Source organism: Dendropsophus ebraccatus, chromosome 1, assembly GCF_027789765.1.
Source record: "Dendropsophus ebraccatus isolate aDenEbr1 chromosome 1, aDenEbr1.pat, whole genome shotgun sequence".
In the NCBI taxonomy this organism is placed as follows: Eukaryota; Metazoa; Chordata; class Amphibia; order Anura; family Hylidae; genus Dendropsophus; species Dendropsophus ebraccatus.
The window spans coordinates 139,289,378-139,313,989 of NC_091454.1; the positions used below are offsets into that span (position 1 = coordinate 139,289,378).

At 44.1% G+C, this 24,612-nt stretch overlaps 1 protein-coding gene and 1 long non-coding RNA gene across 3 annotated transcripts; one reads left to right on the forward strand and one right to left on the reverse strand.

The window, feature by feature from the left end:
- Positions 1–1,202: 1,202 nt before the first annotated feature.
- LOC138777449 (acrosin-like) lies at positions 1,203–8,208 on the reverse strand. 2 transcript variants are annotated; one of them, XM_069956297.1, is made up of 5 exons: positions 7,814–8,208; positions 7,446–7,644; positions 4,089–4,354; positions 1,742–1,887; positions 1,203–1,623 (listed from the first exon to the last, which is right to left on the reverse strand). In XM_069956297.1, exons 1-5 carry the CDS (start codon positions 7,893–7,895, stop codon positions 1,261–1,263), a joined length of 1,056 nt encoding a protein of 351 aa, XP_069812398.1. In that variant the 5' UTR covers positions 7,896–8,208; the 3' UTR covers positions 1,203–1,260. The 2 variants fall into 2 exon arrangements, with proteins under 2 accessions (XP_069812398.1, XP_069812397.1); XM_069956296.1 differs by lacking the exons at positions 7,446–7,644; positions 7,814–8,208 and adding exons at positions 4,969–5,090; positions 6,869–7,092.
- On the forward strand, positions 6,975–23,843 carry LOC138777475 (uncharacterized). The gene is made up of 2 exons (XR_011360830.1): positions 6,975–7,294; positions 23,525–23,843. It is a non-coding gene; the product is annotated as an uncharacterized lncRNA (long non-coding RNA).
- The last annotated feature ends 769 nt before the right edge of the window (positions 23,844–24,612 follow it).

The following is a 24,612-nucleotide window of genomic DNA, read 5'->3' on the forward strand; positions in this document are numbered from 1 at the left end:
TATACTCCAGCCTACAGAACAGTACCTCCTGACCAAAATGTAAAAGCCAAACTTTTGACATTTTGGACTCTCTTTGGCATGTTTCCGACCCATATTTGGATATGTTGAGGCTATTATCAGGTGCAGATACTCTAAGCACTGTGGGGACATTTATCATGACTGATCATAAATTAGGACCAGCACGCCTCTTAGATTAATCCTTTGGGACCTGCAGAAATCTACACCTGCTCCTGAGCAGGCGTAAACCATGGTAAGTCAGATGTGGGCTCCTCCCCAAGGAGTTGTTAAGAATCTGCACCTTCTCCGTGGCGTATGCCACAGGTGCAACAATAATATAGCCTATAGACATTATTAAAGAGTATGAACAGTTTGGATGACACCTTTTCTGATCACAGACGAACTGATCAGAATAGGTCCTGTTTCCTGAAAGCTTGATGTCAGGACTGTTCCTTGGCGCTGCTCGGTTGGGGTTCTGCGGCCGAGAAGGCTCTGTGTTTTAGTTTCTGCGCAGTTTCCTGAACCCTGTCTGAACACAGGTGTATATTAGGTTTGTTCAGCCCCACCCATCTTGCTTGCTATGCCTTGGCAGATTTAGGGTTAACCTGCTGCTGTGCAGGTGAGCTGTGTTGAAGATCAGGGGCCGGTCCAACCATCTTCTGGCTCCTCCATAAATAGTATTCAGCTAAAGCAATTCTTGCTGGTTATTGTAGCTTCATACTCTTGTTCAGCTTTGTATTGATTCTCTCTCTGTGTTTGACCCTTGGCTTTCTTTGGTTTGACTATCCATGTTTGCTGCCTGCCCTGAACCTTGTGCCTGTATCTGGATCTTCCTCTTGCCTGTCACTTTTGCTGCCCACTATTCCTGACCCAGACTCTAGACTTTGATAGCATTGTGTTTGTTTGTCTGTCCTGTTACATATTATCCACCTATTTCAGTGCAGGGACTGGCACCGTGGTTGCCCGCAGTCGCCTAGGGCTGTCTTGTGGCAAGTAGACAGGGAGAGTGGGGCGGGTTCAGCGTAGGGCTTACTGTCCTTGTCCTGTCTGCCTATCTTGCCAGTGTCCTGGTGCTAACACCTGATGCTTCACCCGACCCAACTGATCATTGCACGGCTCCCTGTCATCTGTCAGAGGTAACAGAAGACAATATTTTCTCCATAGTTAAGACTATTTCCAGGGTAATAAAGTTCATAAAACAGCAATTATGGAATGCAATAAACATTTATTTCTCAAAGGATCTGATGGTAGTTAGCCATAAACTTATAGATTTCCTTTCTTTTTACTGGATTTTGCTAATCTTTGCTTAATATGCTTATGGCGTGGAAGTTGCAAAGTGCAGGTTTGGTGGAGTATCTGAACTTGTGTTGTCTGGGCTTGTTGTCTAGGTTTTGATTCTCCTTTAGGGGAAACCGTGGTCCTTGGAATATTTTCCACTTTAGGCGGTGGTGTTGATGATGAGATGCCTGTCAACTTTTCTTGGAACCACTCCAAAAAGTACTGGGTGTTGGTGTACACACCTGGTTTCTTTGACTGGGCACAGCCGCTCCCCCAACTTGTGACCCCAGTTACATAATATTTAGCGGTTACTTCATCCAAGCACATGAGGGGTCCTCCGCTGTCACCCTGTATGTGGTTTTAAAGAAATTATTATTATGTTAATAATAGTCAATCGGTAATAGTAAACACAGATTTACAGGGACATTTAGAATAAAGGGACACATTTTGATATTATAAATCCTACCTGGCAGCTGTCAATTCCACCTTCTTCATACCCAGCACATAGGTTGTAGTCCCAAATAACACCATTATACCACTGGGAGCTGTTGCACCTTTTGGGATCCACCTGGTTCACTTTAGCCTCCTGTAGAATATCTGCGGTTTCTGCAGCTGTGCATAATAATTTATGTCATTGCTGTGCATGAAAGCTTCAATAATATACATAACTCACCAATGTAATCTGTCAGCTGCATTTCACTTCCCACACTGCTAACACGGATAGCTTTCATGTATTTAGCTGTGTTTCCATAAGGTAGGAAGAGAGGCTTTCCCAAGCACCTGATCATCTGGGGGCTGTAAAACCTCCTCCCTCGCCATCCCTGACCTTGCATGAAGCTCAGGCTGCAATCCCACGGAGCCCAGGCGCGGAATGCCAGTACCGGTGTCCCCCCGTGCCTGGACAGCATCTGTAATTAGATGCTGGGAGTGGGGGACCTGTATTCATAAGCGCCACGCTATAATGAAGCAGCCACGTGGTGCTGTTACTACAGCACAAGCTTATAAATACAATACGCGGGGGGACTCTGGTACTGGCATTTCATGTCCGTGTTCCGTCAACATAGGAATGCAGCCTCAGTTTGCAGCTGACTGTCAATCAAGCAGGGTCAGGTATAAAAAGGTAGTTAGGAGGTATTCCAGCTTAAAATGCAGCCTGGGAAAGCCTCTCTCAGAATATGCACTGAAAAATAAAAGCTTGTCTCTACATCCTGGAAGCACAGCTGGATATATGAAAGGTACCGTGTGTCTTCTGACCTCACAGCTAGCTACCAGTGTCAGTTTGGAACCTGAATTGCAGCAGACGAGTTCACTTTAGGCCTGCTAAAATGTAATATAGAAAGCAGATCAAACTAGATAACTATGTTCAGCATTCCCTTCCAGACAAACCATATAGCCCCTTTTCTTAGAAGCAATGCTTCCTTAGTATTAGTTCTGCTCATTCTGCATATATGTATTATCTTTTTATTGCACATTACTGAGTATCACTATTTGGATATGTTCACACACTGTCAAAATAACATCTGTTTTAATTGGACAGCCATCATTTAACAACACATAAAGGCCTTTATTTTATAACAGCGAACATTAGTTATATAATAACGTATGTTGTTTTTCTTAAATAGCAGCCACGATTTTCCATTAAATGATGGCCGTCAATCCTCCTCTCTGGCCTTCCATCTAACTCTCTTGCTCCCCTCCAGTCTATCCTTAACTCTGCTGCCTGACTAATCCACCTTTCCCCTCACTTTGCCTTTGCCCACTTTAAATTGTCGACCATGACGTACAAGGTACAAGATACATCTCTGACCTGATATCCCGCTACCGTACCTCACGCAACCTTCAATCCTTCATTCCCCCCTTGTTCGTACCTCACACAACAACCTCCAAGACTTTGCCCGAGCCTCCCCCATACTCTGGAACTCGCTACCCCGACACATCCGTCTCTCATCCACCATCAAGTCCTTCAAAAGTAACCTGAAAACCCATCTCTTTAAACTAGGCTACAACATATAAAAACTTTGTATCACACTTGACTGGCTGCACTTTATCTCCTGTTTCTCTCCCTATACCTTATAGATTGTAAGCCCTTGCGGGCAGGGTCCTCTTCTCCCATGTATCAGCCTGCCATTTGCCTTTATGTAATGTGTTTTTGATCTTGTATTGTTCCTGTTTGTTACCCCCTATCGCTCTGGAATTAAGGGCCCTTTATAAACAAACAAACAATAATAATAATATTAAAAATGGCTGTCATTGCAACGGCGTGTGAACATAGCCTAATAATGCAAATTGAAAATGCATTAAACATTCTCTTCCATCATCTTTGGGTTATTTTTAGGAGATGTTCTTGTATATTTGCTTAACCCTTACTAGACGGAGGACTCCCTAACCCCCAAAACAAGCTGCTGCTCTTACAAGTAACATACTGTACAAACAAGGGAAAGATTTGTATGAAAATATATTATTACATGCTGCTATAAGAGTAGAATTGAAGGGGGTATCCAGGATTTTAAAAAGTACTTACTTGCAAAAAACAGCACCAAAACTGGTTGTGTATGGTATTGCAATTAAGCTCCATTCACTTTAATTGAACTATGTTGCAAAACTCAAACCCAAATTGGAGACAAGAGTCACGCTGTTCCTGGAACAACGCAGCCATGTTTTTCTGGGCCTGGATAATCCCTTTAACAAAAGTGGCTACGAGAAAGTGTACTAAGCCAGAGGATATTAAGAAGGTCCATCATAAATACCATTAATTCCCCCACATTAGGTGAATGTGGAATAATCAGGAGTTATAGATTATAGTTGTTACTTACATTTCTCAGCCATGACTCCCCAGCCACTTATATAGCAAGGGTGGAATATGTTGATGTTCATAGTGGTATTAGGTAAACAGGCTGGCTGCACATAGTCATTATATTCCACTGATGAACTGAGCTCAATAAGTGCAATATCATAGGCCTCTATACGTGGGTTGTAGTTCTCATGAGCAGTATATGACTTGATTGAACGTATCTGGACATCTTGAGAGAGTGCAGAAAGTTGATGACCTCCTACAATTATTTTCCACTTAGGCACAGACCTGAAATGGGGGAAAAAAGTTACTAAAGAGTTAGATTTCCACATATTTCTAAACATTATATACATATAATAAAATATTGTTACCCATATTAAAGGGGTTATGCAGCGTTATAAAAAAACATGACCACTTTCTTTTGGACACAGCACCACTCTTGTCTCCAGTTTGGGTGCAGTTTTAAAACTCAGTTCCATTGAAGTGAATGGAGTTAATTGCAAACCACACCTAAACAGGAGACAAGAGTTGTCTCTGGAAGAAAGTGGCCATGTTTTTCTAACGCTGGACAATCCCTTTAAAGGGGAACTCCAGAAGTTTCATTTTTCTAACCTCTACCTGGAGTTTCCCTTTAACTGATTGCACTTCATTTAAATGTATTGGTCAACAAAGCAGGGTAGAGGTCTATAATAATGATGGTTTTGCCCTGAAGAAATCAAGGCTTCCTCCTGTTGCTAAATGTAATTATTATTATTATAATATTAAAATGAATAAAATTTCCCACATTCACCAGTGAAAAATATGAATCAACAAGGGGCTAAATCCGGCTATACCTAATCAGGGCCATATTTACCACTAGGCACCCGTAGTTTTTTTTTGTTTTTATTTTTTTAGTCTCTCACCTCCTGTTCAGACTTGCCAGTAAATCTGGTGTCTTTTCCAGGGGGGTGGGGGTATGGTGGTATTGGTCAGGCCTGGTATGGCCAATCTGTGCGTGAAGATGGGGCGTCTTCAGGTTTAGTGTCTAGGACAGCAACAAGTGTTAATACGGCTCTGTACCTAATATATATATATATAATCACACCAAAAGTTAGGGCCATTAGCCCAACACACACCTAAACTGCACCTCACTAATAAAATAGCCCCTGGGGCCATGCGGCATGTTTTTATATCACTCCACCATGAGTCTTTATGTATAGAGAGATAGTGATATATTGAGTTAGTCAGTAGACTGAAGCTGCTTAGACTATGTGATACATACAGTATACATAGGGATATACCCTAATCACTAACTGTAGTGGTGTGTGTATCCTAATCACTAACTGTGGTGGTGTGTGTACCCTAATCACTAACTGTGGTGGTGTGTGTACCCTAATCACTAACTGTGGTGGTGTGTGTACCCTAATCACTAACTGTGGTGGTGTGTGTACCCTAATCACTAACTGTGGTGGTGTGTGTACCCTAATCACTAACTGTGGTGGTGTGTGTACCCTAATCACTAACTGTGGTGGTGTGTGTACCCTAATCACTAACTGTGGTGGTGTGTGTACCCTAATCACTAACTGTGGTGGTGTGTGTACCCTAATCACTAACTGTGGTGGTGTGTGTACCCTATTCACTAACTGTGGTGGTGTGTGTTCCCTAATCACTAACTGTGGTGGTGTGTGTACCCTAATCACTAACTGTGGTGGTGTGTGTACCCTAATCACTAACTGTGGTGGTGTGTGTTCCCTAATCACTAACTGTGGTGGTGTGTGTACCCTAATCACTAACTGTGGTGGTGTGTGTACCCTAATCACTAACTGTGGTGGTGTGTGTACCCTAATCACTAACTGTGGTGGTGTGTGTACCCTAATCACTAAATGTGGTGGTGTGTGTACCCTAATCACTAACTGTGGTGGTGTGTGTACCCTAATCACTAAATGTGGTGGTGTGTGTACCCTAATCACTAACTGTGGTGGTGTGTGTACCCTAATCACTAACTGTGGTGGTGTGTGTACCCTAATCACTAACTGTGGTGGTGTGTGTACCCTAATCACTAACTGTGGTGGTGTGTGTACCCTATTCACTAACTGTGGTGGTGTGTGTTCCCTAATCACTAACTGTGGTGGTGTGTGTACCCTAATCACTAACTGTGGTGGTGTGTGTACCCTAATCACTAACTGTGGTGGTGTGTGTTCCCTAATCACTAACTGTGGTGGTGTGTGTACCCTAATCACTAACTGTGGTGGTGTGTGTACCCTAATCACTAACTGTGGTGGTGTGTGTACCCTAATCACTAACTGTGGTGGTGTGTGTACCCTAATCACTAAATGTGGTGGTGTGTGTACCCTAATCACTAACTGTGGTGGTGTGTGTACCCTAATCACTAACTGTGGTGGTGTGTGTACCCTAATCACTAACTGTGGTGGTGTGTGTGCCCTAATCACTAACTGTGGTGGTGTGTGTACCCTAATCACTAACTGTGGTGGTGTGTGTGCCCTAATCACTAACTGTGGTGGTGTGTGTACCCTAATCACTAACTGTGGTGGTGTGTGTACCCTAATCACTAACTGTGGTGGTGTGTGTACCCTAATCACTAACTGTGGTGGTGTGTGTACCCTAATCACTAACTGTGGTGGTGTGTGTTCCCTAATCACTAACTGTGGTGGTGTGTGTTTTTAACTTTAGTAACTTTAGTAACCATTATATGATACAAGTGAAGTCATTAAAAGTTATATTTTATTAGTGGGGTGCAGTTTAGGTGCGTGTTGGGATAATGGCCCTAACTTTTGGTGTGATTATGTAATACACTGCCGAGACCCTGCTACTACTGCGGGGAACGAAAGAGAGTCCATTCCTGGCAGTTAACCCTTCACATGCTGCATGGTAGGTGAAGGATCTGGGAGGGAGCTTCTTGTCAACATCGGCACACAGCAAAATCAGTTGCTGTGTGCTGATGGTTGCCATGGCATCTAGGAGCCTAACAGAAGCTCCAATGGCTGCCATGGCTATAATCTGTATTGGGCTGTGCCTAGCACTCATACACAGACAGGCAATAATAATGCTTTGGCATATAAAGCAGATATGAGCGCAAATCCGCTCGTTCTTCATTTGAATACCGGGGGCTGAAGAAGTTGGATGCAGCCCCAAGGAGATTGGGAAAACATGGATACAGGCTGTTTTCCCAGGCAGCCTTGCAATTGACAGACCTTACTTTATAGTTTGGAGGTGAAGAGTTGAAATAAGGTACAAGGCTAGTAAATAAAGCTTATTGACCTTTTCTGCTAACAATTTACTATATGAATTTACTTTCCTCCTAACAAATGTCAGGCACTAAAATAGAGTACTTCCTCACTATGGCTTTAGACTTCCATTATTATTTTGCAATCTTTCTTACCTTTTGTTGGCTTTGAAGCAATGTGCTGCTGTTAGCACCCACAACTTATTAATAAGTGTTCCCCCACAAGAGTGTCGATGACCAGTTCGAGTTGGGACCTGAATGCTCACAAGCCATGGCCATGCACCTGGTTGAGCGTCTACTCCACCAACAATCCTCATGCCGCCATACCCTGCTGCCAGGGGACGTAGACCACAGTCTTTAGGAAAGAAAGAGCTTCATGTTAGAAAGGTTTTAAGTAAAAAAAGAATGAATAAATACAAAGCAGTGACCTACTATGTAGTCAAGAATATACCAGTAAGCATTAGTCTTGCTCCAGCATGATATTTACGTTTACATGCTTTGCCTATGTACTTTTAGAGACTTACCTTCGAAATTCAATCCATTGTTAATTGGTATAAGCACTATGAAAATAGATGTGATGACAACAGAGGAGACGTATGGAGCCATTACTAAGTCATTTCACCAGGTTTTCACACTATGCCATTTCTTGGATATTACAGTTGTCACAGTGTTCCATTGCTGCTGAGAACACTTGATGACATCACAGAGATGCATACTGTTGCCTTGCAGGAATGCATACAGCTGGTAAAAGGGACAACTGCCCTGGGGTTTTACCAATTGAGGGTGTCCACCCCTACACATTCTCATAATGTACAGCTTATCTTACTTATAGTGTGATGATATGGTGCTAGATTCATAAAACTGAGATTTAAATCTAGTGTGTGGGGGTGGGATGGGGTTGCAAGTTCTGCTCTGTTTCCAGGTGCGGTGTCAAGTGTCAGTGCCAGGGAGTTGGGCGAGGGCTGAGCGCTCTGACAGGCTGTGAGTGGCCGCTATGAGTCACTGAGTCCGGGGGTACAGGTGTCCCTGTGCGGGTAGCTGTGGGTCACTGCACCGAGGGGTGTCAGTGTTGTAGCCTTCATGGAAGCTACGCCATTGTATACATGCCATTGAATTAGGAAGGGCAAGTACACAGGGCTGGCCTTAGGAGTGTGCGACCTGTGTGGCGGCACAGGGCGCATCAGCCCATCAATCAAAAGGGGCGCCAGCTCCCTGGTCCTGCACCAACCTTATTGACTACAGCATGTTTAATGACATTCAACATGTTCAACAAGGATCCTAAGACACACTATCCAGACTCCACTGAATCTGTATTGTCCGTAATTGTATCAGGAAAAAAGTATGGTACAAACAATGGTAATTCCATTATACAAGTCATACCTTAGATCTTCGCAGCTTTTTATTAAAGGCTTATAACTCTATGTAGAGAAGACGCTCACTGGACTTCATATTGCTGTATTTTATTTTACATTATGGCACCTCGTAACACTCTGCTCACAGACTGATGTGTGATCAAGCCACACTCCGACCACTTCGGCCTCCCGAAACGCGTTGTGTTTTGTTCTTTTAATAAATTTTATATTTTTTATCACTGTTACCTCTTGGACCTGCGTCTGTTTTACCGGTCTTGGAGTGGAGGAGGATACTGACTGTCTTTAATCTCTGTGGGGATTAGTCGGGAGTGGCTGCGGTTCATTCACATGCTATCAGTAATAGTTGTGCCTTACACCAGCACAACCTATTCAGGGGAGAGTTCTATGTGCTTTCTTTCACCACTTCAGCCGTGTCTGAATTACGCTATGGAGCGCTGTTATATTTTGTGACATTACTACGTGACAAGATTATTTATGTTTTGCACATAGGGGCCTGATACTATACATGGGCTTCTGGGGGTAACTGATATTAAATGGGAGCTGAAGGGGGGTACGGATACTATAAGTGGCCTGCAGGGGGGGACTGATATTATATGGGGCTGAATGGGGGGCTAATACTATACTGTATGTGGGTTGCACGGAGTGGCTAATTCCATATGTGGAGGCTTTAGAGGAGGGAGCCTGATACTATATAGGGGCTGGAGAGGGGGGAGCCTGATACTATATAGGGACTGCACCGGTGGGAATCTATACTATCTGGGTGCTGTGCAGAGGAGTCTCATTCTATATGGGGGTGCAAAGAAAGGCCTTATACTATATGGGGACTGCACAGAGGGGACTATATTATATAGAAGTGAAGGCACATCTTGGTACTTCAATTGTAGCAAAATGCAGTTCCAAAATCAACCTTAACCCCTTAGCGACCCATGACGTATCTGATACGTCATGGTGCCGTGGGGGGTGTTCAGAGCGGGGTCCCGCCGGGACACCGCTCTGAACAACACTGATCCCAGCTGACATGTGCAGCCGGGGAGCGTCTCTATTATCCGGCGCGGGTCCCGTTGCCTGACAGCTGCACTTAGATGATGTGCTCTCCCTGTCCCTGGTGTCTAGTGGGACGGATCTCCCCCCCGCGATGCGATCGCGGGGGGGAGATCCGTTCTTCTGCCCGTGCCGGGCCTCAGCGTCGGAATGACGCTGAACCCGGCTCGGCAATAGATTGCTATGGCCTGCAGCAGGCCATAGCAATCTATGACTGATCTGATGGATCTTTGCTGTGTATATACACAGTATTGATCTCTATGAGAGATCAGTGCTGTTTATATACAAGTCCCCCAAGGGGACTTCTAGTTAAAGTAAAAATAAAAATGTTTTTTTATTAATAAAAAAATCCCCTCCCCCATTAAAAGTCCAAATCACCCCCCTTTTCCCATTTTATAAATAAATAAATATACAAATAAATAAACATATTTAGTATCGCCGCACGCGTAATCGCCCGAACTATTAATTAATCACATTCCTGATCTCGCACGGTAAACGGCGTAAGCGCCAAAAAATTCCAAAGTGCAAAATTGCGCATTTTTGGTTGCATCAAATCCAGAAAAAATGTAATAAAAGGTTTAAGGAACATATATTTGTTAACAATGGTTTGAATTTTTTACAAGCCATCAGATACAAGAAAAGTTATACATGTTACATATCGTTGTAATCACAACGACTTGAGGAACATGCATAACAAGTCAGTTTTACCATAGGGCGAACTGCGTAAAAACTCCCCGAAATCAAAACAAATTCCTTTTTTTTTTTCAATTTGACAGCGCAAATGATTTTTTTCCAGTTTCGCAGCATATGTTATGGAAAAATAATGCCTGTCATTGCAAAGTACAATTGGTTTTGCAAAAAATAAGGGCTCATGTGGGTCTCTAGGTGGAAAAATGCAAGCGCTATGGCCTTTTAAACATAAAGTGGAAAAAGCAAAAGTGCAAAAACGAAAATTGGCTTTGACCTTAAGGGGTTAAGGCCGACTCTGTAAGACAGCCCCTATTCCTGCCTTAAGGCCCCACACACACTTTAATTCATCTCTGTTCTATGTTTACTGGTAAAATAAAATTAAAAAAAATTATTGGGAGAAATAAATATCAAGCTCTAATATGTTATGACATCACGCAACATTAACAGATACTAGTATCACTGTGAACAAATATTGACCCTAATATCCACTCAGCCATAAATATTAGTTGTCAGACCCTGGCCCAAAAGGAAAATATTCGACAGTACATCCATATGTCCCTCATCTATTCTCACTTGAACTAGAATATTTCTAATGTAAATGTCCCTTCATGCTGACTTTCCATCTGGAAGTGTAGGAAGCAAAACAGACCATCCTTTGTGCACTACTCATACAGAACACTTGGACTGGAAAAAGACAGATAAACAAATGTTTGCAGAGCTATTACCAGTGTCTTTCTTTATTATTGGTTTCTGATGAAAGGAGTTACACCAGGAATTATTAAAATGGTTAAAATAGCTTGTGCACAACAATGACAACAACAGACCATTCTCCATCAGTGAATGTTGATGTTCAGGGCCTGTATTCTGTGTATGCACTGTACATTGTACACGTCTTATAACCATTACCTAATGAATTTTCTTAAAGTACTTATAACAAGAACTTTGATCCTTAGAAGTAATATTGCCCAAAGGGGTGCTACTGCAGTGGCAGTTACATTAGATGTTTAAGTACAATATTCCACACTTGGGAGCTTGTTAAAATTTGCGCACAGCCCTCTTTTGCGCATATAAAAATATGTCACTGACATATGAAAATGTGTCAGTCTTGTCTAATGTATTTGCCTTCTCCAGAGCAAGCGAACACTTGCAGTGATGGCTTCAATTTATTTTTTAAATTGAGCAGTTCATAAATTCTTGTAATACACTCTTTATGGTGAATATATTCACCTTTTCTGCCTTTCAGGGAATATGTTAAAAATATTGCATTAAACCAGTATACACTGAGCGAATTTCCAATAATAAATACCACTATAAATTATGTGCAAAGAAATTGTATTTGAACAGAAAAACACACAAAGGTTATGTTCACACAAGTTTTTTCAGCTTTGGACGTTATTTAGCAGCCTGGCCTCCCCTTAGTGCAATGACTGGTGTTTGTACATTATTTTAGTTTGGGGTTACTAATTGGACTTTGGGTCCGGCTTAATTGAAAAGTCCATTGAATTTAATAGTGAAGACTGAGAAAGAACGGTGACAAAAGAAAAACTGCGTGTGAACTGCTAATAAAAGACATCCTAAAATAATGATCATGTTCATTATTTTGCCGTCCGTGGCAAAAACGTCCGTTATTCAATACACTGTGTGCATTGGACGTCTGTCTTCTCATTGACTTCAATGCATTGCCATTGCAGGCAGTTAAATCGCGGCAAAAACTGACAGTTTTTTTAAATATGAAAATCGTCGGCCTTATGAATATTTTTGACGTTGTGTAAACATAGTGTAGACATGTCACTGGAGATGTGTTCGAGGGGGTGTACATCTCACCTAGGCTGATGCATAGTGTGAGATGGTAAGTCCAGGAGGGATCTCTTGCTCAGCAGTGCTATGCTGCTGAGCTATTATTTATTTTTACCGGGCCTGGATTTACATGGAATGGCAGGTAGGTTTTGGTTGTGGGATCTGCCATTCCCTCCCCCTCGATCCAGTATGGGTTTTGGGATCAGGTGAGCTCTGATCCCAATCAGCCTGAGAAGGCAAAAGGTGTGCTCAGTGTGCAGGTCCTCTCTCTCAGCCAGGAGTGAACAGCCTGCATGCTGTTTGGTGAGAGCTAGGAAGACAGCCGCTGCTGGGGCCTGTTCACACCCCGCAATACTGCCGACTGAAGTGCCAGAGAGGTAACCTGCTTTGTTAGTTAGCGCCCAGACGGGCAAGACCTTTTGTTTTGTTCTTAAAGCACAGTGTTGCTATATTTCTGTTATGGACTGTTTATGCTGCAAATAAACGCCAAGCTGTTATTTTACAAGTCCAAGTCTGCTGTGAACTGTGTCCAAACACACCATCCCCTGGGAAGATCCCTACAATAGCCAAATAATGAATTCCCCCAGTACCTGTATAACCTTAACACCCATATTGTACCTCTAATTTTACATTGAGGCCCACAGAGATTCATGCCGGCAATCAGAGCATAATAATATAATTTGTTATTGACAGAAATCTGTTCAACTAGTCTAAATTTTATTAGATGTTTTCTTTAAGGGTCTGTCCACACATACAGATTCGCAGCATAAATCTCGCTGTGAGTCTGGCAGGTCCTGGCAGTTCCCTGTCACTACATACTCGCAGCTGTGTGAAAGACTGCTGCGATTATGTAATTCTGCCGCCCCCTTAACCCCTTTGGCTCCTGCTCTGCTGCGTCTATACGCAGGGCCGTCTTAACAGCATTATGGACCCTGGACAGAGGTGCGAATTGGGCCCCCCCCCCAACCGCCACCATTAAATCCCCCACATCTTTGCATATAGTGCCACACATAGTAGCCAATCACCCCATATAGTGCCCCCCCATAGTAGCCAGTGCCCCCCCATAGTAGCCAGTGCCCCCCCATAGTAGCCAGTGCCCCCCCATAGTAGCCAGTGCCTCAGGGCTTCTGATCGGCTCAGCTTAGAAGCGATAGAAAGGGCGGGCTGGGCCGGTGGAGGGGGGTCGCTCAGGGCCGCTTACTATGCATATGCATAGTAAGCGGCAATAGAGGGGGCGGGCGGGACCGCTTCCTTGCGGTGCTCAGCACTGCTTGGGAGCCGTCTTTGCTTTATAGGACGCACTTAGTTTTATAAGTGTGTCTTATAAAGCAAAAAATACAGGTATGTCACAGAGGGCAGGGGCCCCCTAGGACGCAAGGGCCCCCGGATGCTGGGGTGCCGACTGTTTGCAATAGGCATCTGTATTGTGGTAAATACTTGTAATCAAAGTATTTTAGGAGTGATACCTTTATTGGCCAACAAAAATTGTTAGAGCTGTGAGCTTTCGGGATTCACAAGATCCCTTCATCAGACAAGTTCACGAATGAATAACTTGCAGAAACAGCACAACATTATAGGGATGTTACAAGCAAGAAAGGAGAGACATCTGTGAATAAGGGGTTGGGGGATGAGGGGGTAAATACATCACAGATAAGCCAGGGCAATAAAAAGGACTTGTTGTAAATTAAAGCTTATGTAGAAGTCCAAGATTCTTGGTCAGTTCAGTCTTATCTGTGGAGTGTGTCCGTGTAGTGGGTCATAAATCCAGGTGCCAGGTTTAGTCCGTGTAGTGGGTCATGAATCCAGGTGTCAGGTTTAGTCCATGTAGTGGGTCATAAATCCAGGTGCCAGGTTTAGTCCATGTAGTGGGTCATAAATCCAGGTGCCAGGTTTAATCCATGTGTTAATGACTGGAATGTTTTTATAAATTTGAATTCCCACACTTTCCTCTCTGTCACTCTGGAAGTGACCTTTGAGGACCATGACCTTTAAATCTGTTATTCTATGGTCCAGTCCTGAGAAATGTTGGCCTACAGGGGTGTTGAGACTTCTTTTTATTTTATGTCTATGTAAGTTCATTCTAGTTTGTAATTTCTGTTTTGTTTCCACAATGTAAATCCCTGTGGGGCATCGTGTACACTTTATCATGTAGACCACATTGGAGGATGTACATGAAAAAGCATTGGTGATTGTATAGTCCCGTTGTGTATTGGGGATGCGGATTGTGTTTGTTTGTAGTATGTGGGGACATGTGCTGCATTTTCTGTTGTTGCAGGGGAAGGTGCCAGTCTCTGTTGTTGATGTCAGAACGCTTTTTATAAGGAGGTTTCTTAAATTCGGGGGCTGTTTGAATGAAAGAAGAGGTAAACCTGGGAAAATCTCTTTCTCTCCTCACCTTCACGACGGCACCATAGGAGGATAGGTTATACCCTAGGGACAGGAAAAAGCACGAGAGGTTAAAAGCCCCTCCCTTTCCTCCCAGCACCAGTGCTTTTTCCTGTCCCATTAGGGCAGGCACGAGAGGGAGGGGATCCGCGTGAAGGCAAGGAGAGATCCCCTCTAAAGAAAGAAAGAATTACCAGGAAGGCTGTGGGGTCGATCGGGGCCTGGCTCCCTTCCTCCCAAATCGACAGCCGGTCTCGGGGCATGGAGCGGTTCCGTCGTCCATAGGGAACCTCGCACCGTCTCCAGACGCCCGGTGAAGGCGGAATCGACGCCGCCGTCAGAGGTAGGCCTCAATTTCCCCACCAGAGTCCGTACGGGGACGTCGGGCGTCGCGGCGCTCTGCACGTGACGTCGGACGCCGCGTCGCTCTGCGCGTGACGTCGGACGCCGCGTCGCTCTGCGCGTGGCGTCGGACGCCGCGTCGCCCCGTGGTGACGTAGGACGCTGCGGCGCTCCGGAAATGACGTGGGACGCCGTGCGGCCGTGTACGCTTCCGGAACGCACAGTTAAAGCCACATTGGGAACTGGTCGGATCGTCTTGCCGGTAATGATGGATCCCTCCACGTCCGACAAGACTGCTCCAACGGTAACCGTGAGTAATGATCCGACTCCGGCCGCTTCCGCATGCGTAGCTCTGCATTTCAGCACGCTTCCCATGCAAACTCTGCAGTTCTTATCCCTTGGGGTCTGTGCATGTCTCCACTGGGGGTATTTATTACCTTGAATATGTTATCACTATGGTCCCTCTCCACTCACATTATATATTCGGGGGAAGAGATATACCAGCCGCAGCAGGCTTTAGGACCATGTAGGATCCCGGCTTAGATAGGGCGCAGATGTCCAGTAACCACAGATTGAAGCAGTTATTTACATGGAAGGGGTGTTTATTTAAAATCACGACGCATTTCGGCCGCCAAGTATGAGGTGGCCTTTCTCAAGTGGTACCACTTGAGAAAGGCCACCTCATACTTGGCGGCCGAAACGCGTCGTGATTTTAAATAAACACCCCTTCCATGTAAATAACTGCTTCAATCTGTGGTTACTGGACATCTGCGCCCTATCTAAGCCGGGATCCTACATGGTCCTAAAGCCTGCTGCGGCTGGTATATCTCTTCCTCTGACTGTACGACTCCCTTGGACGTACCCCGGCAGGAGCTGCGGTGTTCCACTATATGTGCCCGATATGGAGTTGTGCCTATAACCTAGCACAACTCTATTAGGTGAGTGCAACACTTTTTTTCCCCTGTGTTTTTCACTCTAGCCATCGTTTATTGCACCAGGAGGCGCCCCCACCTCTTTCCCTCTTCTCTCCTCTCCACATTATATATTCGGGTGCAGGGAATGCATATGTACATGTATATATATGGTGGTATATATACAAATGAAATCTTCAGTGCAGCACTCCTTAAGATGAAATAGGTTTGGTGCCTTCCAGCATGCACCCTTGCGACCACAGGTGCTGGGTATATACAAACAGAAAAAGCCGTGGCACTCAAAGTTAAAGTGAAAAAAATACGTGGTTTATTAGCCCAAATCCGCACTGGTGGTATATATATATATATATATATATATATATATATATATATATATATATATATATATATATATATATATATACATACATACATACAGGGGATATATATATATATATATATATTTATACAACTGGTGTGTGGGTACTATCCATCAGATCACTGTGTCTCATATGAATTCTGATGTGCATATTGCTTATCCTCCCTAGGAGACTAAAGAATCCAATCCTAGGAAGGATAAACCCAAAACACCAGAGAGGAGATGTGTGACCTGCAATTCTAAATTGTCACATAGTTGCAAGAAAAACATTTGCCCATCTTGCATTGGAGATATTATAAAGGAAGACAGATCATCTTTCCTAGAAGATATTAGGAAAATGATGAAGGATGAGATTGCTACGTCCATAGCTAACCTCCCTCCTCCTCCTCCTCTACTGCCACCTCCACCTCCTCCTGCTGCGCTAGATCCAAATCCTCCTCAGATATCCCCGGTCCATCAGGTGGTGACTAATGATGCACCGGTGGAGGCTATTTCTAATTATTCAGCTTCCGTAGCAGCGTCAGATGAATCCACATCATCCAGAAAACGCAGGAGACATTCATCTGCGTCTTCTTGTGAATCGGGTCAGATTCAAGAAAGAATTGAATTAAGTGACAATGACACGGAACAAAAAGAGGAAATAAAGAAATATTTCTTTGCCTCAGACCACACCTCTGCTCTTCTTAAAGCGGTCAGAGATGCTCTGAGTGTAGAAGAGATTCAGGAGCAGGTGGCTCCCAAGGATAAAATGTTTCAGGGCTTGAAAACCAAGAGGAAATTGGTTTTTCCAGTTCATGAGACCCTACAACAGCTAATCTCTGATGAGTGGGAAGAACCAGAGAAAAGACTGCAGGTGCCCAGTGAGATCAGGAGACGATTACCCTTCGGGGAAGAGGATATGTCTAAGTGGGGAGATATCCCCAAGATTGATGCTCAAGTGGCAAAAACCACTAAAAGATCATTACTTCCCTTTGAGAATTCTTCTCAACTTAAGGAACCCATGGACCGCAAAGCGGAAAGCCTGTTAAGGAAATCATGGGAGACGGTATCTTACTCCTTAAAAAATAACATTGCGGCCACTTGTGTAGCCAGGGCCCTCCACGTCTGGGTAGAACAGCTTGAAGACCATTTAAATGATAAATGTCCAAGACAACAGATAGTGGACTCCTTACCTCTACTAAAAGACGCCACGGCCTTCCTAGCTGACGCCACAGCTGAATCTATTAGGTTTGCAGCTAAAGATGGTGCTTTAACCAATGCCGCCCGCCGGGCGCTCTGGTTAAAAAACTGGACCGGAGATAATACTGCTAAGTCAAATCTTTGTGGTATACCCTTTGAAGGGCAGTAGGTATTCGGGACGCACCTGGATAAAATTATAGAAAAATCAGCAGATAAAAAGAAAGCCTTACCGGAGGAAAAGACTCCGCAAAAGAAACAACAATTCAAGCGGCCTAAGTTCCAAGATAACTACCGCGGTAAAGGGAAAGGAGGCCGCTGGAGTTATGCCAAAGGAGGGAAAGGGAGAAATATTTTTTTCAATCCCAAGACCTCCCAAGATAAACAGTGACATCGGTCCGGTAGGGGGAAGACTGCAGGGCTTTTCAGGTGTGTGGGAATCTATTACCAACAACAACTGGGTAATGGATATCATCAGAGAGGGCTATCGAATAGAACTGATTCACCCTCCCCCACACAGATTCACCATCTCACGCCAGTCTTCAGATCCCCTACAAAAAGAACTACTAAAAAGCGTGAGGAAACTACATCAGATGGAAGTAATCTCCCTAGTTCCACCAAAGGAGAAAGGAGCGGGTCATTACTCAAACTTGTTTCTAGTAAAAAAAAACAACGGCTCCTTCCGTCTAATTATAAACTTGAAACCGTTGAACCAATATGTCAGGTACCAGAGGTTCAAAATGGAATCAATAAAGACGACAACACCACTAATAGCGTCCAATGCCTTGATGGCCTCCATAGATCTCCAGGACGCTTATTATCACGTCCCAATACATCAGGACTCCCAAAAGTACCTAAGATTTGCGATACTAATAGGGAAGGAAGTACGCCACTATCAATTCACAGCTCTCCCATTCGGGATCTCCTCGGCTCCAAGAATCTTCACCAACGTAATGTCAGAGGTGATATCTTTTCTCCATCTCCAGGGAGTAAATATAGTGGCCTACCTGGACGATCTTCTGGTCATAGCAGACACACAAAACAAACTACTACGGGATCTAGAAACAACTCGCAACCTTCTTACATCCCTAGGTTGGATCATCAATACCGACAAATCCGACCTGACGCCATCACCCAGGAAAATATTTCTGGGAATCCTCATAGACTCGACTCTCCAAACGTCCTTTCTCCCAGAGGAAAAAATACAAAAGATCATCACAAAAGTCAGGAGACTAAAGAGCAGTTCTCTGACATCCGTGAGAGAGGCCATGTCAGTACTAGGCTCAATGACTTCATCCATCCCAGCGGTGCCATGGAGTCAAGCCCACTCTCGGTGGCTTCAGGCTCAGATCCTAAAAGCCTGGAACAAAAAACCCTCGGGATTGGACATGAAGTTTTCTCTCACCCCGCAAACGAAGTTATCTCTACGCTGGTGGCAAAAAAGAGAAAACCTACAAAAAGGGGTACAGTGGAACCCTCAACCCAAGATAACAGTAAAGACGGACGCAAGCCAGACAGGTTGGGGAGCCCAAGTCGGGACCCAGTTCTTTCAGGGGGTTTGGGACACAAACAATTCAAAAGACTCCTCAAACCTCAGAGAACTCAAGGCAGTAAAAAATTCATTACTGGCAGCTCAGAACACCTTAAAAGGGACCCACGTTCATGTCCTATCAGACAATGTAACTACGGTAGCCCACCTAAGACACCAAGGCAGTGCGAAACACAATCTCCTGTGGTCAATATCAAATCAGATATTCACTTGGGCAGAGGCTTACCTTCTGTCTCTTTCAGCAACTCACCTGAAGGGAACAGAAAATATTCAGGCAGATTTTCTCAGTCGCCACCAGGTCCATCCGGGGGAGTGGTGCCTCAAACACCAAGTCTTCCATCAACTAGTACAGCGCTGGGGGAACCTCGAGATAGATTTGTTCGCCACGAGAAAAAACAAGAAAGTGGCAAACTTCTACTCCTTAAACCCGACAGACCATCCTGCCGCAGTAGATGCCCTGACACAGGATTGGAGGGTAAATCTGGCGTATGCCTTTCCACCCATACCATTAATACCAAAGGTATTCCAGAAGATCAGGGACCAAGGAGTAAAAACGATTCTGGTAGTTCCGTATTGGCCAAAAAGAAGCTGGTTTGGCCTCCTCAAGGCATTAGCACTAGAAGAGCCAGTCCTACTTCCACATTTAACAGACCTTCTCTCTCAGGGTCCGATTCTCCACCCAGAACCAGAGAAACTACAGCTGTCTGCATGGATCCTGAAGAGACAATATTAAGGAGACGAGGCTTATCAGAAGAGGTAATATCCACTCTAATGAAAAGCAGAAAGAAAGTGACTAACTCAATCTACCTAAAGGTCTGGAAGGTGTTCTCCTCTTGGTGTACATCTCCCCCACCAATTCCGGCAGAACCAAATATAGCCCAGATACTGGACTTCTTGCAGGCTGGTCTATCCAAAGGCCTTAGACCAGCCACGCTTAAAGTACAGGTTTCCGCCTTATCGGCGATCTACGACACTAATTTAGCAGACCATAGATGGATAAAGAGATTCATAAGAGCCGCGTCTAGGATTAATCCTAAACCTCAGTCCATTCATCCGTCATGGGACCTAAATTTAGTACTAGAAGGGTTAACAAGACCAACCTTCGAGCCTATAACAGATATCAACATAAGACTACTCTCATACAAGACAGTCTTTCTGGTCGCGATATGTTACGCCAGGAGGGTGAGCGAGATCCAGGCCTTAACTATCCGTAGACCATATTGCACTATCTCAGAGGACTGCATTACGCTAAAAACAGATCCCTCATTTCTACCCAAGGTAGTTACAGAATTCCATAAGAATCAGGACATTATCCTTCCATCATTTTGTCCAGATCCCAAAAATTCATCAGAAGAGAAATTCCATACTTTAGATGTCAGAAGAGCAGTCTTACAGTATATGGAAACTAGGGCCCCCTGGCGAATTGACCAAAACCTGTTCATACAATTCCAGGGAAAGAACAGAGGGAAGAAGGTGTCAAAAAGTCCCATCGCTCGATGGATAAGAAATTCAATAACAGAAGCTTATAAAGCTCAGGACCTGCCTTCTCCCATTAACATCAGAGCCCACTCTACGAGAGCAATGTCTACATCGTGGGCAGAAAGAGCTTCAGCTTCTCTAGAACAAATCTGTAGGGCCGCGACATGGTCGTCCCCTCATACATTCACAAAACATTACAGACTACGTCTGCAGTCAAAAGAAGATCTCACCTTCGGCAGGAAGGTGTTGCAGGCTGTGGGCCCCCCCTAAGAGTAATGGTTGGTATTGCTCCTATGGTGCCGTCGTGAAGGTGAGGAGAGAAAATAGGATTAGTCTTACCGGTAAGACTGTTTCTTCGAACCTTCACGACGGCACCAGTATCCCTCCCTAGTATTGTATGATTAATATAATACTCACGTGGTGCTATTGGTTGTTATAAAGGCACTGGTGCTGGGAGGAAAGGGAGGGGCTTTTAACCTCTCGTGCTTTTTCCTGTCCCTAGGGTATAACCTATCCTCCTATGGTGCCGTCGTGAAGGTTCGAAGAAACAGTCTTACCGGTAAGACTAATCCTATTTTCAGTCTGTTGTCCCTCTGGAATATTGGTCTCCCTGGATTACCTTCTTTATGAATTTTTGGTAGGATGTAGAAAGTCCCCATTTTGGGATTGTCAGGTACAAGGTTCAGAAGATTGGTAGATGTAGAGTTGAAGCTCTCTATGACGTTTAAAAGTTCCTTAGTATATCGTTTTGTGGGGTCCTCCTGCAATGGCTTGTAGTATCTTCTGTCCTGGAGTTGTCTCTTTGCTTCCTTGATATAATCAAACGTGTTCATAATCACTACAGCTCTTCTTTTATCTGCCGGTTCAATAGTGATATCTTTGATAAGTTTTAGAGATTTTATAGCTTTCCTTTCCTCCGCACTGAGGTTATGCGTTTGGTTGTGTTGTTTATCCAAAATACCAGATTTAACTTTCTTTCTAAAACAGTCTATGTAGTAATCCAGGGTTTGATTATGTCCGGGTTGTAGTTTTTGTAGTTTCTTGTTCCGTGTCAGTTTGTGAGTTAAAATCCATTCTTTCATAGAAAAACTCTTTTAATCGTAATTTGCGAAAAAATTCTTCTATATCACAGCAAAATTGGGTTCTGTCAAGTTGTTTTGCAGGGCAGAAGGTGAGTCCTTTAGACAACATTTATTTCTGCTGTATTTGGCTGATACTGTGAGAGGTTTACAACTGAAGATGTTTCCAGCTTGTGCTGATCCAAGTTTCTCACCGGTGTTATGAGACCTGCTTTCATCCTTAGTCTGTAGAGTTTCTTCTTCTTGTTGATTATAAGTTGATGTTGTAGTTTATTGTGGAAATTCCAAAGTATTTCTCTTGTTGAGCAAAATGTTGGTCCTTCTGTTGTGTTCAGAGAATTAATAGCTTCTTGGACGGTTTTTTTCTTGCTGTAGAAAACGTGGATGAGGTGGTTCCTCAGACGTTCAGATGTTCTGTAGCACAGTTTCTGTGTAAAATAAGTTTTGTACGTACACCTATGTTGGGTTCTTGACCATGAGACCCTTGGGAATTAAATTATCCTTTTTGCATTGGGATAGGAAGAAAATGTCGCTGTTCAGTTGTGCCAGTTTCTTCAGTAGGTTTTTAAGATCCATCTGAAAATAATCGACATGATCATTGTCCACCATTATACACTGTGTGCATTGGACGTCCGTCATTCCATTGACTTCACTACATTGCATTAAAGTTATATACATCGCAGCAATAACAGATGTCATTTTAAATAGCAAAGGCAGACGCCTTTTCTCTTTTTTTGTTGTGTGCTCATAGCCATTGAGTCATTCGCAATAAATTAGTGTGAGCAACACTGATGTCAGGAAGGTCAGATAATAAAGCAGATACAGAATATGAGACACTTGCCACACTAGGAATACTAGTCTAATAGCTAGCGAAGGTAATGGGAACTAAGGTCCATATATCTATGGGAGGATGGTCTGGCCCAGAACTTGATTGGACCCACCCCCTGATCAGCAGTTTGCCTTTTTTCCACTTAGCTCTAAGGCTGCAGTGAGGCTTATGCTGGGTTTACACAGAACGATTATCGTTCGAATTTGCACGATAACGATCGAATTCGAACAATAATCGTACGTGTAAACGTAGCGAACGACGAGCGAGAAATCGTTCATTTTGAGCTTTTATCTTGTTCTTAAATCGTTGTTTGTCGTTCGCAAAAAATTCGCCGATCGTTCCGTGTAAACAGTCGTCGCACGAAAGTCTGGCCCCCCGCTCATCCACAGCCCCTGCGCCGGCTCGATCACCACCCCCGCCGCCCGATCGCCGCCACTCCAATCGCCACCCCCACTGCCTGATCGACACTCCCACCGCCGCTCCGATCGCCACCCCGCCACCGCCCCGATCGCCACCCCCGCCGCCACTCCGATCGCCCCCGCCTCCCCGATCGGGGCCGGGGGCTGCGGTTGACCGTGGGGCCGGGCTGCGAGCGGGGGGCCGGGCTGCGAGCGGGGGGCCAGGCTGCGGGCGGGCCGGGCTGCGGGCGCGATCACAAAACGATTTTTCCGTACAATATATCGTACTGTCTAAACGCTGATCGTTATGAAAAAAAATCGTTACTCCGACATCGTTAATCGTACGATCAGGCCAATTATCGTTTAAACCCAGCATTAGGGTCCATTTACACAGAAAGATTATCTGACAGATTATCTGCCAAAGATTTTAAGCCAAAGCCAGAAACAGACTATAAACAGAGATCAGGTCATAAAGGAAAGCCTGAGATTTCTCCTCTTTTCAAATCCATTCCTGGCTTTGGTTTCAGATCTTTGGCAGACAATCTGTCAGATAATCTTTCTGTGTAAATGGACCCTTATTTATCAAAATCTAAGTCCCTTGCAACCATACTTTCTATAGCAACAAATGTCAGGATTCACATTGCCATATTTTCATACAGTATCAGCAAATATATATGGCACAGTAACTTCATCATTTTAAACTGTCCAAATCTTTGTTTTCTTAGATAAAAAAAAAATCCTAGTCATAGTGCATATTGTATAGCACATTTCACTGTAATTGTTAATTCTCTTTTTGCTTCCTTTTAGGAGACAGCGGACAGCGGTGCTTGTCCATCCCACCCTGGCAACACAATCTCTGATAACATCAAGAGATTAATTTTCCATCGTGTGCTTGGCCGGAAGAGTTTTGGAGGGGTAATAAAGCAGAATAATATAATTGTAACTATTACTGTGTCCCTGTCTGAGAGATTACAACCAATCAACATCCGTAACATTATCCTAACTGGAGAATACTCCTCAGAATTATTCCAGCTTGTATCACCAGAAAACACTATGTGCAGCCACCTTGTCCTCTTAAGCAGCCAATGCAGTATTGGAGAACACACAATAAAATGTATTCTATGTGCTTGTTGTGTTACATTCTTTTTTATACCTGCTGTTTTAGCCCCCCTCTCCTTCCCCCATTAAACATTTACACTACATACTGTGGTGGGTTTCGTTTGCGAATTTCACAACCAAACCTTATCAACACCACATGGCTTTGCCCTAAGGGTGCTTTCACATTTACCCTTTCACTTGATTAGTAACTTGCCAGTATTAAATATATGACAATACAGGTACACAGAGCAGTGAATATTGGAAGAGTGCCCATGAACCTGTCAAGGTAATAAGCAGGGTAGCGTACATAACACTGCTGTCCAGTTAAACTGTACTAGATGTCCTCATCAGGAAAGATGGGAATGATGGACATCTATTTATCGTAAACTCACATCGACAAATCTGTTGCGATGGGAAAACCATCACCCATTAAAGGAGAAGTCCGGCGAAAATTATTTTTTTATATGTTATTACTGATGAAAAGTTATACAATTTTCTAATGTACATTAATTATGGGAAATGCTCCTATACTGCTATTTCATAGAGTAAGGAAGCAGCAGGAGGGGGATGATGGCTGCAGTGATGAGCGGCTCCCCCTGCGCGGCATCGCGGCGGCGATCTCAGCCATATAACCCGGCTACTACTCTCCCATCACCTGCACATGCTATGAGCAGGTGGGGAGAGTAGTAGTTGAGAGTATTCCACAGCGGCGGCAGTGGCGGCAGCGTCGGGCGTTCGGTAGCGACGGGCTTACTGTGATGTACTGATTGCTTACATTTATGGAATACTTTGGGGAG

Excerpts from the sequence above, each read along its gene's own strand:
- LOC138777449 (XM_069956296.1), bottom strand. The coding sequence starts at position 7,090 with ATGAGTGCTAGGCACAGCCCAATACAGATTATAGCCATGGCAGCCATT. Across the intron at positions 4,355-4,968 it reads CTGGCAAGTCTGAACAGGAG|GTCTGTGCCTAAGTGGAAAA; the intron begins GTGAGAGACTAA and ends CCCCCATTTCAG. Across the intron at positions 1,888-4,088 it reads GGGAGTCATGGCTGAGAAAT|CTGCAGAAACCGCAGATATT; the intron begins GTAAGTAACAAC and ends TATTATGCACAG.